Consider the following 15,478-nt stretch of genomic DNA (forward strand, 5'->3'; position numbering starts at 1 on the left):
AAACATTGCTGTGGCAAATACTCACATATTATATAGTATTAGTACAGGGATTTTAAATTTTACTTTTAATGGGGAAATCGGTTGCCGTATTTTTCATAATGTACTGTCGTTTGTGTTGCGTAGTATTATGTCAATTGTGGTTTGTCGATTTTGTATTGTTAAAGTTAATTTGTGAATTGTCAATACTTGATTTTAAATCCAATTTTATGTTTTAATTTTATAAAAATATGGATTTCAAGGAAAACCATCAAAATGTTGTTTCGATACTCCCAATACTTATTACAATATTTGCTTGTCTTTTTTAGTAAAGTCAGTAACTGTCGCCTGTCTAGTGCCACTTGTGAAGATCAATTTTATTTAATAACCCATTAACTCATATCCACCTGGAAGTCAGAAAAACTGCTTTTAATTTAATTAAAAATAAAAATAATGTACATTTCGATTCAATGTTGATTTCGGGGTCGATCTTCACAAAGATCTCCGAAAAATAATTGGAGTCAAACCACCACCCATTGTCCTAAAAAGTCTGAAGTTGCCATGAGAATCTAGTGTCACCCCAGGGCCACTTCGTTGCGGATGCTGTATTGGGCTAAACTCTTACTCATCCAGAATCGACCCCGACAAACCAAATATACATATATCTGGCGTGCAATGAGTCCCCGCATGACTCTAACCTCCTTTTTGCATACAAAATTAATCCCACACATCTAACTCCCCTGTCCCGGTCCGACCCTGTCGACCTTACCACCTATACGGGGTTAGATAAACGCTACAACAATAACAACAGGATCTCCGAAAAATGCTGTCCATGAGAAAATTTCCTCAAATCAAAAAGTTAATAAAAAAATATAAAAATAGTTGAATACTGAAAATTTACGAAATACTGTACTAGCCAAAATTTTGAATTTTGTAAAAGGGCGGCTTTCAAAAAATGTCATTTCATCATTTAACAGTTTAGTCTTTTCGACTTAAAAGGAGCGCCTCCTTTAAAGGCTCAAAAGTTTAGATTTTTTGAGGAATTTTTTGGGAGGCAAAGAAATAATTGATTTAATCGAAATTTTTAGGGTTTATAGTTATATATTTAAACATCATTCAGAGATTTTCTTGATACGAAATCTTTTATATTCTGCCTTTGGCAACCAATTTGCCGAGGCATCTCGCATGTGCATTTGCCGGACGGCGCGTAGGATGCAGGTCGCAATTTCTATCTGAAACAAAAAATTCAAATTCATATTTGTTAACCCTCGTTGAGACCAACGGTCTGATACACTTAGTCGAGACCAATGGTGCTTGGCTAGGCCCCTATGTGCTTACATACATTTGTATGGAAATACGTGTTGTATTTACGCTCCTATATGTACAATATAGATACATTTGAAACTCGTATGCGGCTTTTAATAACGTATCTTCTAGTTAAACTAGTCCATACGACGTTTCGTTTTTTTTTTATCCTGCCCGCCAATTAAGAAAAATCGTAAAAATGAAAAACCGAAATTAAAACGTCCCCCTCTTAAAACGCGAAATTTATATCAAAAATCGTATATCTTCCATTATAACCTTGGAAGTATATGTATGTAAAAATGTCGTGCGAAAATTTCAAGTTAACTCTGGGGCCCTTTTCTGTAACACGATTCGAAAAAAATTTACTCGAATTCGGATTTTCTATATTCTATAACTCGATTTTCACATTTTCAAGCCAATTTTCGAATAAAATATTCGTTAGCTTTTGAGTTGTAGAAAGCAAACACGAAAATTTTACGTATTTATTCTGGCACAGGGTGGTACAGCTTTCGCATAATTATAAAGTAGATCCGAATTTCGAATAGAATACATTTACGAATCGATATACCGAAGGGCCCCTGTTCTAAAAAAAATTTCTGACCGATTCTTAAAGCCGCCTTTCCAGAAAAACGCATTAAAAGTTTGGAGAGCCGTTTACAATGAGTTAAAAATTTTATAGAAATATGTATGCTCATATCAGAAACTATTCGCCGGATCAACTTCAAATTTTTGAGAGAAATTTTTAAATACCTGTGTATTCGATACATAAATACAAAAATCGATTTTTTTCAATTCAGAAGTTCTAAATAAAGGCTTATTTCGGTCATTTTTCAATTCTCTTTTCAACTGTAACTTTAACAGTATACTTAAAAAAACATTTTTTTACTCCGTCTTTTTCATAAATTAAACTTTTACTTGCCGCCTTTGTAATTGCAACTATTATTTAATTCATTTCATTAGTGACAAGCGGTTGCATCGACCTTTAAATTCATATACATTTTTATATATTTAATATCCAGCAGCTCATTTTCATTATCATATGCAGAGAAAAATAAACTGAAAATTTGAATGAAATTTAAAACCATAAATTATTGACCGCAAAACCAATAACGGTAGTTAACAACAAGCAAATGATACATATAAATATTGGATAGCATACACATTGCACGCCACAAGCCTTTTAAACGGTTTAGCGCTTCGCCGCTGCATATCATATTCGAAAAATATATATACTCGTATGTATACGAGATTCATTGAGGGCGATCTGTTTATATACATAGCTATGTGTATGCATATGTGAATATATGCCTTTTTGTCATTGTGCTCGCATTGTGCGCCGCCTCACATTACGTTTCTTTACACCATTTATAACAGTTTGTTTGTGCGCTCTCACCTCAATAACAACAATAAAATTAAACCAACATAAAATTATTGTTACAATTATGCATACCTATATATTACTGTTATTGACACGTTGTGTTTTATGTTTATGTTTCGTTCACTTTGTAATATCTGTATTTACAAATTTATTACTGTATATATTAGGGTGTCCATTATTTCGTAGTTTGATTTTTTTTTTGCGAACGCTCTCTGAAGTTTCAGTTTTAGTCTAAAAGAAGGATTCAATATAAACAAGCTCTTGTTTTGAATTTAAATCGTGCCTGAATCATTTTAATTTCATCAAACAGCTTCTTTTATATGATATTTTTTTACCAAAAAGTTTTTCATCTCCAAAGCAAATGAACCTACACTGTTTTTATAGAAATATTTTAATTGCTCTACAAAAAGGGCTTAATTATTTTTTTTTTTTCGTAAAAATAGTCCTTTAAAAGTTATACGCAGTTATGCATCCAATGTACTGCATTCACATAGTACACCATGTCGTATGAGCAACGCAGTATGTGTTAAATAATTTGGAAGGATGCTTAATACATAACTGTATAACATTTAAAGGGTTGTTTTGGAAAAAAAACACTGAGACCTTTTTATGGTCGAAAAATTGTGTACTGGAATATGAGTTTTTTAATATTACAGATTTATTTGTTTAAGGGATTGCATGGGGTTCAATTCCTCGCGTGAGAAACAACCTTTTTCAACAAATTTTTTTCTCATAAGACAAAAAAAATCGATTTTTGGAACACGTAAACCCAGGTAGCCCCTTACAGCAAAATTCAAAAAATATCATCCTAAATACATGGAAAGAGAAACACAATTTAGACACGGTTTAATTTTAATACATAGAGGTTTTTTTTGCGTTGAAATAATTTTTTTAAGGCAAAAAATCAACTTGAGAACTAACGGACACCCTAATATACAACATATTTATTCTTTTATGTACTTTGCATATTTTGTTAATTACGTTTTCAGTTTATTATATATATTTATTATTTTTTCGTTGTCATACCTTTCTTTTACTTTTATTATAAAACACCAATAAACCAACAAAACAACCGTCCAACACCACCAACAACAACGCATATAAAATCACAATCGCAAAAATGTAAATAATTGCATATGTGTTTATGCTATGCGTAGGCTTAAACGAAGACGGCTCTTTTATTGGCCAATATGGACGTAAAGGACTTTGATTGCAATCACTTTAAGTTTATAAACCATTTATGTATTCGCAACCGTCGTCTCGACACAACCATGACATCATGACATAAAGAGCGCCAACAACATTCACGGCCACGACAACAGCAAAATTAGCAACCAACCAACAACAACAACAAGTTTTGATTACTGCCAAACAGAACGCAGCTAGTAGCGAAACATAAAAGAAATAAAAATAAGCAATTTTTTTTTTTCAAATCAAAACGATGCAGCTCTGAATCTCTCTCATCAAGTTAAGCACGAGATATGAAATAAACCGAAACAGTTATTTTTTGTATAATACTAAAACAAACTAAACTACTGAATTGCAACGCGAAACCGTTATTTAATTTTATGGCAATAAGTATACATATATATATAAATAAATAAATAATAACCTCATCCACACACGCACACATAGCCACATAAACGCGCTAAAGCTGATGACAATGAAAGCAGCACCGAGTGAAAAAGCTGTCTGCGCCTAGGCGTAGACATATTTGCTCTCTCTTGTATTTTTTTAACTATATGTAGTTTAAAGTGTGTTTTATAAAAAATTAAAATGTAAAATCTTATAATTGCTTTTATACCGTACAACAATATTTTTTATTTTAATTTATTTTTATGTTTTCTTTTATGACAATGTCGTACACGTTGATTTAATATTATTTTTTATTTTAATTTTCTGTGTTTAGTTTTTAGTTAACGTATTTGTGTACTCTTTTTAAATTTATTTTTTACTCTTTCTCTCTTTTATATATAAAGTTAGTGTTTTTAATGAGTAATTTTAGCAATAGTGTTAAAGCTAATGAAGAAAACAAACAATCGAATCGTTTTGTAATAATAATGTAAATTAAACAACAACAATAAGAGGAGTAAAGAAGAACATTTTTTTAAAAAATAAGCTATTTGTGTACCTATCATTTTCGTATTAAACAAAACACTTAAAATGAATGAATTTAATAATAAATAAATGAAAAACGAAAATGTGTAACACATGGAAAAACAACAACACACTTTTTTTGTTGTAACCTATTATACGAGTATATAGGTTTGTTTATTGGTAGGGACATGACGTTTACATAGATCAACTTAACTTTAGAAAAAAGTCTATGGTAAATGGTATGGTATGTTTTGTATAATATCAGATATATACATGATATAGACATAAATCTGCAATATATATGATTATACAATTTTATGAAATATATATTTTTTTTATAATTTTTGAAATTCCAAATTATTTTTTCAAACTATTTGAAAAATTTCATTTATAAATGATAATTTAACAAAATTACAAGTTTTAATTTAATGATTTTAGATAATTTTAGCTATTTCGGACATTTAAAAGTATACCGAAATTATTTTAAAATTTCCATTTTATTTTTTAGCAACATATTAATTTTGATTTCGTACCGCTAAAATAATTTCGCACTTTCGTTTTAATGTTGTAAATGAACATACATATATACGTAAATAAGGTAAGCATTTTATTTTTTTTAGATTTTATTATTAGTGTAGATTCGAAAATTTGCATGGCATGACTTGGAGAATATTGTTTAGCATTTGTTTATATATTTACATTTTAAATGTTTAGATTGAAATAATTAATTTATTGATTTTTTATTTTACTACTTTATTTTATTAAGACATGGTTATGTTTTTTATGATTTTTTATTTTTTAATTTATCTCTTATTTTTTTTGTTAAACATAACCTACATTTGTACATATGTATATGCAACAATAGAAAGTCATAAAACAAACTAAGAAAAGTATATAGTAAAATAAAAAATAAATTTTCTTTTCTTTAATTTTTTTGTAGTTTTTATTTTACTTTTTAATATTTTTTTTAAATATCATTATTATTTTTTTATCTTTATTTCTTTATTATTATTATTCTTATTATTTTAATTTTTGTTTTTTTTTTAGTTTTTATAAACCTTTTTAAATTTTTTTTTTATTATATGTATTTTAACTTTATTTTATATTTACTTATTATTTTAATATTATTCTTTATTATTATTATTGTTATTTTTTAAATTTTTGTTTTTTTTGTATTTTTTGTATTACTTTTTAATATTTTTTAATATTATTATTTTTACTTTTTTATTTTTACTGTTATTATTATTTTTTTTGTTTGTATTATTAAATTATTATTATTTTTTATTTTTATTGTTATAATTTTTTTATTACTGTTATTCCTTTTTAATTTGTTATGAATTTTCTGTTTTTCTATTATTATATTTTTTGTTATTTCAGTAAACATATTTATTAATATTTGGTTCAGACAGATTTCTGTAATAAAAATTTTGTTTGAAATTTTTTCAGTATTATGTAGTTACCCTAATTTTGTTACACTAACAATAAACAAAATCCATTCTTATAGCCACGATTAATTATTAAAAAACATTATATAAAAAATAGAAGGAATTGTGTTATCATTAAATAAAAAATAATAATAATAAAAAAAATATATATATATTTTAACAAACGCAACAAAACCGCGCCCATGCAAAAATCGCAAACTAATTTCTGCCATCTCCTTTTCTTGGCCGTGGTCAACTGATTCTCACCGGTTGAAGGCTTAACAACACAACTTTCCCCACCTTCATGCTTTAAATTAACCAATTCATTACCTACACATACACTCACATGCATATAAAACAACTAACTCCACTCCCTTTCATCTCACTTTGCAGCTCAATTCACCGAGGATGGTTCCTTCATTGGTCAGTATGTGCCGGGTAAGCTGCAACCGCCCGTCAGTCCACAGCCCATAAACAACACGCCAGCAGCGCATCAGTCACCAACCGCGCCGCCAGCGCCAACACAAGCCGCCACTTCCTCAAATACACCTGCTGTGGCCACCTATGTTTAGGACCAAAAGACGCAGCAGTAACAACAAAATATGCAGCAACAACAGCAACCGTAAAGGCATAATGGGAGTAGCCAAAGTGCAAGCGAATGAAATTGTAGATCGGACGAGCAGCGAAATTTTAATGCGCGACGAGGCTAGAGGTGTATAATTTGTAGCGATTTCAATTAGGTAAGCGAGTTATAAAGTGAAATGACTTTGATAAGCAATGACCAATTATCAAATGCTCATTTTCACCCACGTGTTTGTAGTAGGAATAGCGTTGAGTCGGAGTTTGTGTATTGTCTTAAGTGAAATTTATATGATTGTTTATTGTCGGAAAATGTAAAAAGTGGTAAATGAAAATACGCTAATCGAAGGGAGTAAGAATAAAATATACGATTTTTAATGCAAGTAATACGAAGGAATACAGAAACGGCTTTTTATGCTGAAGTGAAAGTAATGCTTTACTAAGCAACTGAGTGGAATTCGCAAAGCAAGAGTTTAAATTTAATTTTGCTTTGTCTAATAACATGGATATAAGTATATATACAGTTTGTTATGCTGCATTTGTGGTCTTTGAATAAATGTTTGTGCTAATGCGATGTTTTAGCTATTATGTGTGAAAATATATGTTAAAATGATTTATATAAAAGATGTAAAATTATTTTAACAAATTATTGCGATTGAGGATTGCATATTATTTAAAATTTTTTTTTTTTAATTTTTGAAATTATTTTTTCAAATATTTTATCTTTATAAATTCCATATGTAAACAAAAAATAATAATTTTTGGAAATTCACAAGTGGATATAACCTCATTTATGCATTTAACCTTGTCATTTTAAATATATATATTTTTTTTACCAAAAAATGCAGCACTACAAGCATTATATGTATAATATTAAGCGGCGAAAGCAACATTAGCATTTATTTACTAAAAAAATAAGAAGAAAAAATAATACACCCACACCACACTAAATCAAATGTACTATTTATTATTAAATGTATTGGTAATTGTAGCTTGTTTAAGCCAATATTTGCGTTAGATTGTTGTTATTAATAATAATAGCAGCTGTAGATTAAACAAAATACTAACAAACAATTTTCAGTTCAAATAATTTACGCAAGTGCGAAAATATAAAAAAACGCTTCAATAAAGCGTTTAAAGCCCCTTGTATATTTAATTTCAAGCCAAATAATTAAATATTGCATTTCGAAAAAGAAAAACAAAAAAAAAAAAACTTTATTTGAGTTGCGTTGTAAAAAATTAAATTACTTTGGCAAGCCTTATACGTTGAGCTTACAAGAAAAAACACAAAGATTTGTGGAAAATTATTACCATTTTGATTTACGCAAAGCCTTTAGATGTAATATAAGCCAGTAAGTACTAGTGTGTGTGAACTGTTACATACAAATTAAACGAATCTCAATGTGTGTATGGTAAAAAAAAGATATAAAAATAAAATATATGAAAAAAAATATATATATATAAAATTAAAAATTATATATAAAAAAATAAAAAAATTATATATAAAAAAATAAAAAAATTATATATAAAAAATAAAAAAATTATATATGAAAAAATTAAAAATCCAAAGAAATGTGCTATGTGGTTGAATTTTGGCGAATTTCCACATATTTCAAAACATTTTTTAATACCACTACCGTCATTTCAATTCAAAACCAAACAAAACAGTAAGGGAACTTTGCTAGATATCAAATTGAGCACACATGCAAAAGCTTATTGTTGTTGTGAATATCATTTGCGCTGCCAGTGTTTGTAATATTAAACATACGAAATAGTCATTTATGCTAAAGTTCAATATATGTATGTATGTGTATGTCAAACAATTTTCATTAGTGTAAAAGTGTTGCTTTTTACACATCGAATATATATACATATATACAAACATAAATTTACAAAATTAAATATCGAATTGCTGTACACAAGTAAAGAAATTTAGTTAAAGTTTAATATAAGCATTTTGTTGCTTGATTTCTTTATATAATTGTAACAACAGTTTGCTGAAAAATATAAAAAACATTTGTTTTAAATTCCTTAACTGTTGACACAATTAAAATTCAGTTTTATGTTCAAAATGCCGTGTAAAAAATATACACCTCCAAAATTTCTAACCAAAGAAGTTCTTTTCAGTCGAAATTTTAAAAGTACATACTCAATATGCTACTTTTCTGGAAGTGTGTATATAAAAAAATGGCATTGACGTAAAATATTAAAAAAATTGAATACGATAGTAAATTTACAATTTTAAGTAATATTAATCACTAAAATACACTTCTTTTCAATATTTTTTATTATAGCATATATTTTTCGATTTCCTAAATAATTACAACAGTCTTGCATTGCTGTCCTTATGGCACTTATCTCAGCTATTAACACAATGTAATCAATAAACAAAAAATATATATATAAATATGTATATGTAATAACATGAATATTAATTTAACAAATGTTTTATTGCTGTAAGGAAAATAGGTTGATGCAATTTAGATTTAAATAAATATATTTATAATTAATTTTCATTTTTTAACACGTCCATAGTTTGTAAACACTAAAAGAGAAAATGCATTTTTTAACTTAATATAAATACATATACATAAGTAAAAATGTAAAATATTTTCTTTTTTTTGTCTTTTTTTTTAAATCAAAAATAATAGTTTAAGCTTGCTAGAAAATTTGTAAAAAGCTGCTTGAAATACAAATAAACGAAAATGCAACAAACTTTTTTACCGTTACAAACAAGCAGCAATAAGTAGCAACTCAATTCTCAAACATAATACAAAAAATACATTTGGTCAGCAAACTTTTAATAGGCACTGTGCTCGCATAGTGCTAACACACATGCTGGATTGCACTGTGAGTTAATAATTTAATAAAAAAATAGTTGATTTTTAAAAATAAAAAATTTACACGTACAATATGAAAAAAAAAACGAAATGACGAACAATTTTATATAAATTTTCCTAAGTAAAATATAATATTTTCCTAAGTAAAAACTTGAATTTTTTAAATATGTACGCGTAAGTGTAATTAAAGAGAAGTAGCACCTTTAATTATTCATTTTTTTTTTGTTTTTCTTGTCATCAGCCCATCCAGTGATTCGATTAAATTCCGTTCTATCCACACTTAAACTAATTAATTAATTAAATGTTAAATTTATTATCATTAATTATTATATTACATAAATATACATATATATATAATTGATATATAGGTACTGCAATGAATAATGAAATCTTTAATAATAAAACACTAAAAAATCAAAACCGAAAATTTTGTTTTAATTTCAAATATGCATAAATTTAATCAGCAATACAATAAATTGGTTAATTTATGGGATGATTTGTTGAATTCGTTTTATATACTAGCGTCGCGTTGATTATTTGTATATTTGTAAATGCTTACGAAACATTGTGGTATGCAATAATTACATTTTAATAAAGGTAATTAACTCAATTTATTAATTAATTATTTTATGTGTAATATATATTTTGTTAATAAGATTTTAAAACAAAAAATATTGCAGCATTGTTTTTTGATTCTTCAGTTTTTTTTATAATATGAATTCTGCATTTTTTTGCCTAATATTTTACATAAAAACGTCAAAAGTCAAAACATAAATTTAGTTACAGCCAAGGCGGCAAATAAAACGTTATTATTTTTATTTTTTGTATTTTTTTATAATTGTTTTGTATCTTTTTTTATAATTGTTTTGTATTTTTTTATTTTTTTTTATTTTTATTTTTTTTTTTATTTATTTTTTATTTATTTATTTTTTTTTTATTTTTTTATTTTTTATTTTTTTGTTTTTATTTTTTTTCATTTTTTTTTAATTTTTTTATTTATTTATTTTTTTTTAAATATTTTTTTTTAAATATTTTTTTTAATATTTTTTTAAATATTTTTTTTTTATATTTTTTTTTAATTTTTTGCTAATGGCCAACACTATTTTATGCGTGGCTCATTAATCTAGCAGCCCAGCCGAATATATTTTTTTATTTAGTTATCACAAAAATTTTAATTAAAAATTATTTTTACACATTTAAACCCAAATGTAAATTTTAAACAAAATTATAACTTAGAGCGTTGAATAAGAAATCTTTAAACCTAAAGCTAAATGAATGCAAAAAAATCAATAAATTTACCTGCACCCTTGCACCCGCATAACCCATCGAGAAGAAAGTACGCAAATAATTTATAAAATAAAATAAAACTAACACAAACACACAAAAGTGTACATCAATAAATACAATAGCGGTCTGTGAATGCGAAATATATACATACATACATTATTATGTATTTCTGCTAGCTATATATATATGTATATACGTATGTACGTATATATTAACTTTTAACATAAAAAAATAAATCAATCAACAAAATAATTAATGTGGCCGCTTAAATGGTATGAAATGCTAAGATGTGATATAAGCCGTAGCAAATCACGTGACAATTAACTTGTCCAATAATTAAATATTTCAATTAATTAAATATTAACTTCCTTAAAAACAAACGAGTAAGTATTTTCAGCAAATTTAATAATCAGACTTGTTTGGGACTATTTGTGGATCATGTCCTGCATTTATATGCGCCTAAAAATTTATTTAAATAAAATTAAACACAACGATTACTCAAAAGAGTAATTAAATATTTAATAGCAATTAACATTAATTATCAATTAAATTATACGTACAGCAGTTATGTATGCAAAAACTATATTATACTTACCAGAACCGTAATGTTTTAACACTAATTGTTTACTAAACATAGCTAAACTTACTTGAGTATACAAAAACAAAAATTATTCTAAAATGTAGTTTCTAACACTACCGATTTGCGCAACGCGTACATCCAAAGTTATTAGAAATACTTAAAATATATAATTCAATTAATGTATTATAATATTATAACACAATATTTAAACAAAGTAAGTATAAATTGAAAAGAAAAAGACCAACCTGCTTGTTATCATTTTGATGGCGAACGCGCACACAAGTCAATGCGGATGTAACATGTTCTTCTGACGCTAATTATGCCTAGTATTGCAAGGATTGAATAATCTTGATAATGTATGAATTTCCTTACGTTTCCCACACTCTTTTTGAAATATCTTCACTAAGTAAAAAACAACAACAACAATGCTCTCGGAAGTAGAAACTTGGATAAAATCACATTTATATTTTTAAGTGCAAGAACCAGGGAAGGCAGTATGTTCTGAGCAGGACCGCTATGACTTACAGAATTACTCTATACCTACACACCAGGTGGGTCTTTACTGCGAACACCCCTTTCGAGCGATCGTTTAACTAATAACTCTCTCGAAAACCACAAAATAGAACTTATTAGGGTTTATATATTTTTTCTTTAATATCAACCAAGGACTAATGACTTATTAAAAACCCTATAATCCTTCATGGTTGAAAAAAAGTGAAAACATAAATAAAACTGCTCCAATTAATTAAAGATTACTAAATAAGTTAGTTATAACAAAAAAAAATAAAATAAAATAAAAAAATAAAAATAAAAATAGTTTTTGTAATTAAATTATTTATTTATACTTCTTAAACATTTATTTGTATACAAATACTCAAAGTCAGCAACTCAATTAAGGACTACACTTAATAAAATACAAACAAAATATTAATACAAAAAATAAAAACAAAAATATTTTGGCTGAGTATACATATTTATGGATAAACTATAAGTATTTGCATATTTAATAATTGTGAAGGCTCGCATTATAATATTTATAATAAATGTTTATAAAATAATTGATTTTAAATTTTAGAGACAAATATATGACTAAAAAATATATCTGGGAACTAAAGATCAAATACATATATAGTTAAACTATTTATAAAAAAATATTCATATTTATAGTAATCCAAACATTCACAAATATAGAAAATGTGTAATAAATATTAAAAATATTTAACATTTACATTATAATATACAAATGTATCTTCATTAAATATTCTCTAGGTATCAAATGATGCTGTAGAGCTTGAAATAATAAATAAAGGATACATGATATATGTACATACATATGTATTATTACATATTATTCCAAAGGCTATCGTTAGTTGTTATATAGAACTCATAGGGCCTGTGCGTATGAAAGGGATGGACGATCACTCAAGAGTTTCAATTAAAATTGTAAGCTGGAATGGAACTTTAACAGCAACCTTTGGTAAACCCCCAGAGATTTATCCATTAGAAACGTTTAGGGTAGCTTTCCACTTTGGAATATTTAAGCATTGGAAAAAAAATGTCCATTCATTTTTATCGACATAAAAAAAAATATTTTTGTTGAATTTTGCTTAACTTTTGTTTTGGTTATATTATTGCAACGCTGACTGAACTGAACGAAATGTAATTTTCTTTCGTTAAGTACCAATGACAGTCATGTGATGACTTATGACATTTTGTCAGAGTGGTGGTAGTCGATAAAGTGAATACTGGAAAATATACAGAAAAAGTAATTTTCTTTAGTAAATTCTTTGCCATTTCGTAGTCTTTTTGCGTGCCACACACAGCTACTTCAGGTGTTAGTCGAACCCAAGTACACCCAATTTGCAAATATCTTATTAGTTGCAACATCTAATCTCCTGTAAGTCAGCGAGCAGAACAAAGAAAGCAGAAAAATGAGTGAAGGTTGTTATTTCAATATTGATGGTGGCTACTTGGAAGGTTTGTGCCGTGGTTTCAAGTGTGGCATATTGAAGCAGTCGGACTACCTAAATCTGGTGCAGTGCGAAACTTTGGAAGGTTAGTGCAACTGAAAACTGGCAGTATGCAAGAATACCTGAAATTTACGACATGAGTTTTGATTTTCCTTAACATAGAATAGCAGTTGTAAGGGGGTGGTATGGTCATGTGACACACTATTAAAGTTTCATGAGCGAGTGTGTGCGTGTATGCATTTGCGAAGTGAATAATGAAAGAGTAGAAGAGAACGGTGGGGCGTTTGCTATGTAATGAAATGTCAAACTCATGGGAGCTGTCTTGTGATTTATTTTTATTTATAATAATTTCTTTTCTTGTTTTGTTTTTAGATTTGAAATTGCATCTTCAGAGTACCGACTATGGCAGTTTTTTGGCCAATGAACCATCACCACTTTCCGTTTCGGTGATTGATGACAAGCTACGCGAGAAACTTGTCATTGAATTCCAGCATCTCCGTAATCATGCAGTAGAGCCATTGGCCAGCTTCTTGGACTTCATAACCTATGGCTATATGATTGATAATATCATTTTGCTCATCACTGGTACTCTACATCAGCGTCCAATTTCTGAATTGATTCCCAAATGCCATCCATTGGGTAGTTTCGAACAAATGGAGGCAATTCATGTTGCTGCCACACCAGCTGAGTTGTACAACGCTGTATTGGTTGATACACCATTGGCACCATTCTTTGTTGATTGTATTTCCGAACAGGATTTGGATGAAATGAACATTGAAATCATTCGTAACACCTTATACAAGGCCTACTTGGAGGCTTTCTATGAATTCTGCAAGAAATTGGGTGGTTCCACCGCCGACGTTATGTGCGAAATCTTGGCTGTAAGCTTGTGTTATATATGTTTTACTGTATATAAAGTACTAAATTGCAATTTTTGTAATCTAACAGTTTGAAGCAGATCGCCGTGCCATTATCATCACGATAAACTCTTTCGGTACTGAATTGTCTAAGGATGATCGCGCCAAGTTGTATCCCCGTTGTGGTAACATGCACCCAGATGGTTTGGCGGCTTTGGCACGCGCTGATGACTACGAACAGGTGAAAACGGTAGCTGAGTATTATGCTGAATATGCTGCACTCTTTGATGGTTCTGGCACCAATCCTGGGGATAAGACACTTGAAGATAAATTCTTCGAGCATGAAGTTAAACTCAATGTTTACGCTTTTATGCAACAGTTCCACTTTGGAGTTTTCTATGCGTACTTGAAGTTGAAGGAACAGGAGTGCCGCAATATTGTGTGGATTTCTGAGTGTGTGGCTCAGAAGCATCGTGCGAAAATCGACAACTACATACCCATCTTCTAAATCACATAATCATATTGTTGTTTTTTGGGTTGTTGCTGTCCCTCGTGTAAGTTTTAATTATTTCTTCGTTTAAAATAAATAAATTTCTTTTATTCGACTGAAATAGTTAGTTTAAACTAATGCGCGTATTATAAATGAATTGTTAACAGTATCTTTTGTGCATGTATATACCAATATAAATTAATTTCCTTCATTTGCATATGTGCGCTGAAATAAAATTATTATATTTTGTTCCGGTATAAACTTAACGCTAAATTTTTGTTTGTGAATATTATTGTTATGAAAGAAAACATACCTATACACACATGCATATATTAAATGAATGTTCACAAACAACATAAATATATGGAAATATAATGTATTAAATAACATGTTGTGCAAATATATATATCAAAAATAGATTGTATTAAAATTAATAAAATTATTTCCAGACATTCCTTAAATTTCAAACGTCTCCAAATAATATTTCAGTTCTTAGATATCGCATGTCGGGTGAGATATGTTAGAAATTAAGCTCTAAAATGGTTTTTACAGACTTCAGATTGAAAACTTTTTTTTTGATGTTTAGCTAATATGAATTTTAGTTTAGTTTGGGTGCGTAGTTCAATTATATACCGATATATCTATATTACAAGTAAAAATAAAATTTTAAATAGATAACAAAATAAAGTTAAAAA

General features: G+C 27.9%; 2 protein-coding genes across 6 annotated transcripts in view; both read left to right on the forward strand.

The window, feature by feature from the left end:
• Positions 1–9,690, forward strand: part of LOC105224129 (neuroglian) — a 137,286-nt gene extending 127,596 nt beyond the window's left edge. For 3 of the 5 annotated variants that reach the window (XR_007422719.1, XR_007422720.1, XM_049456134.1), the window contains one exon: positions 3,817–4,885. Coding sequence is in view for 3 of the 5 variants with exons in the window: in XM_049456134.1 (XP_049312091.1) it covers positions 3,817–3,869 (53 nt within the window). In the remaining 2 variants the exon portion in view is untranslated. Of the gene's footprint in view, positions 1–3,816; positions 4,886–6,573 lie in introns of those variants that run through there. The other 2 variants (XM_049456133.1, XM_049456132.1) reach the window with 1 other exon arrangement.
• A 3,481-nt stretch (positions 9,691–13,171) lies between these two features.
• LOC105224126 (V-type proton ATPase subunit d 1) lies at positions 13,172–15,244 on the forward strand. The gene is made up of 3 exons (XM_011202115.4): positions 13,172–13,521; positions 13,809–14,317; positions 14,385–15,244. Exons 1-3 carry the CDS (start codon positions 13,398–13,400, stop codon positions 14,799–14,801), a joined length of 1,050 nt encoding a protein of 349 aa, XP_011200417.1. The 5' UTR covers positions 13,172–13,397; the 3' UTR covers positions 14,802–15,244.
• The last annotated feature ends 234 nt before the right edge of the window (positions 15,245–15,478 follow it).

The sequence above is a fragment of the Bactrocera dorsalis genome, chromosome 4 (genome assembly GCF_023373825.1).
Source record: "Bactrocera dorsalis isolate Fly_Bdor chromosome 4, ASM2337382v1, whole genome shotgun sequence".
In the NCBI taxonomy this organism is placed as follows: domain Eukaryota; kingdom Metazoa; phylum Arthropoda; class Insecta; order Diptera; family Tephritidae; genus Bactrocera; species Bactrocera dorsalis.

Coding starts and splice junctions, on each gene's coding strand:
- LOC105224126 (XM_011202115.4), top strand. CDS start 13,398: ATGAGTGAAGGTTGTTATTTCAATATTGATGGTGGCTACTTGGAAGGT. Junction 13,522..13,808: donor GCAGTGCGAAACTTTGGAAG/GTTAGTGCAACT, acceptor TTTTGTTTTTAG/ATTTGAAATTGCATCTTCAG. Junction 14,318..14,384: donor TTATGTGCGAAATCTTGGCT/GTAAGCTTGTGT, acceptor GTAATCTAACAG/TTTGAAGCAGATCGCCGTGC.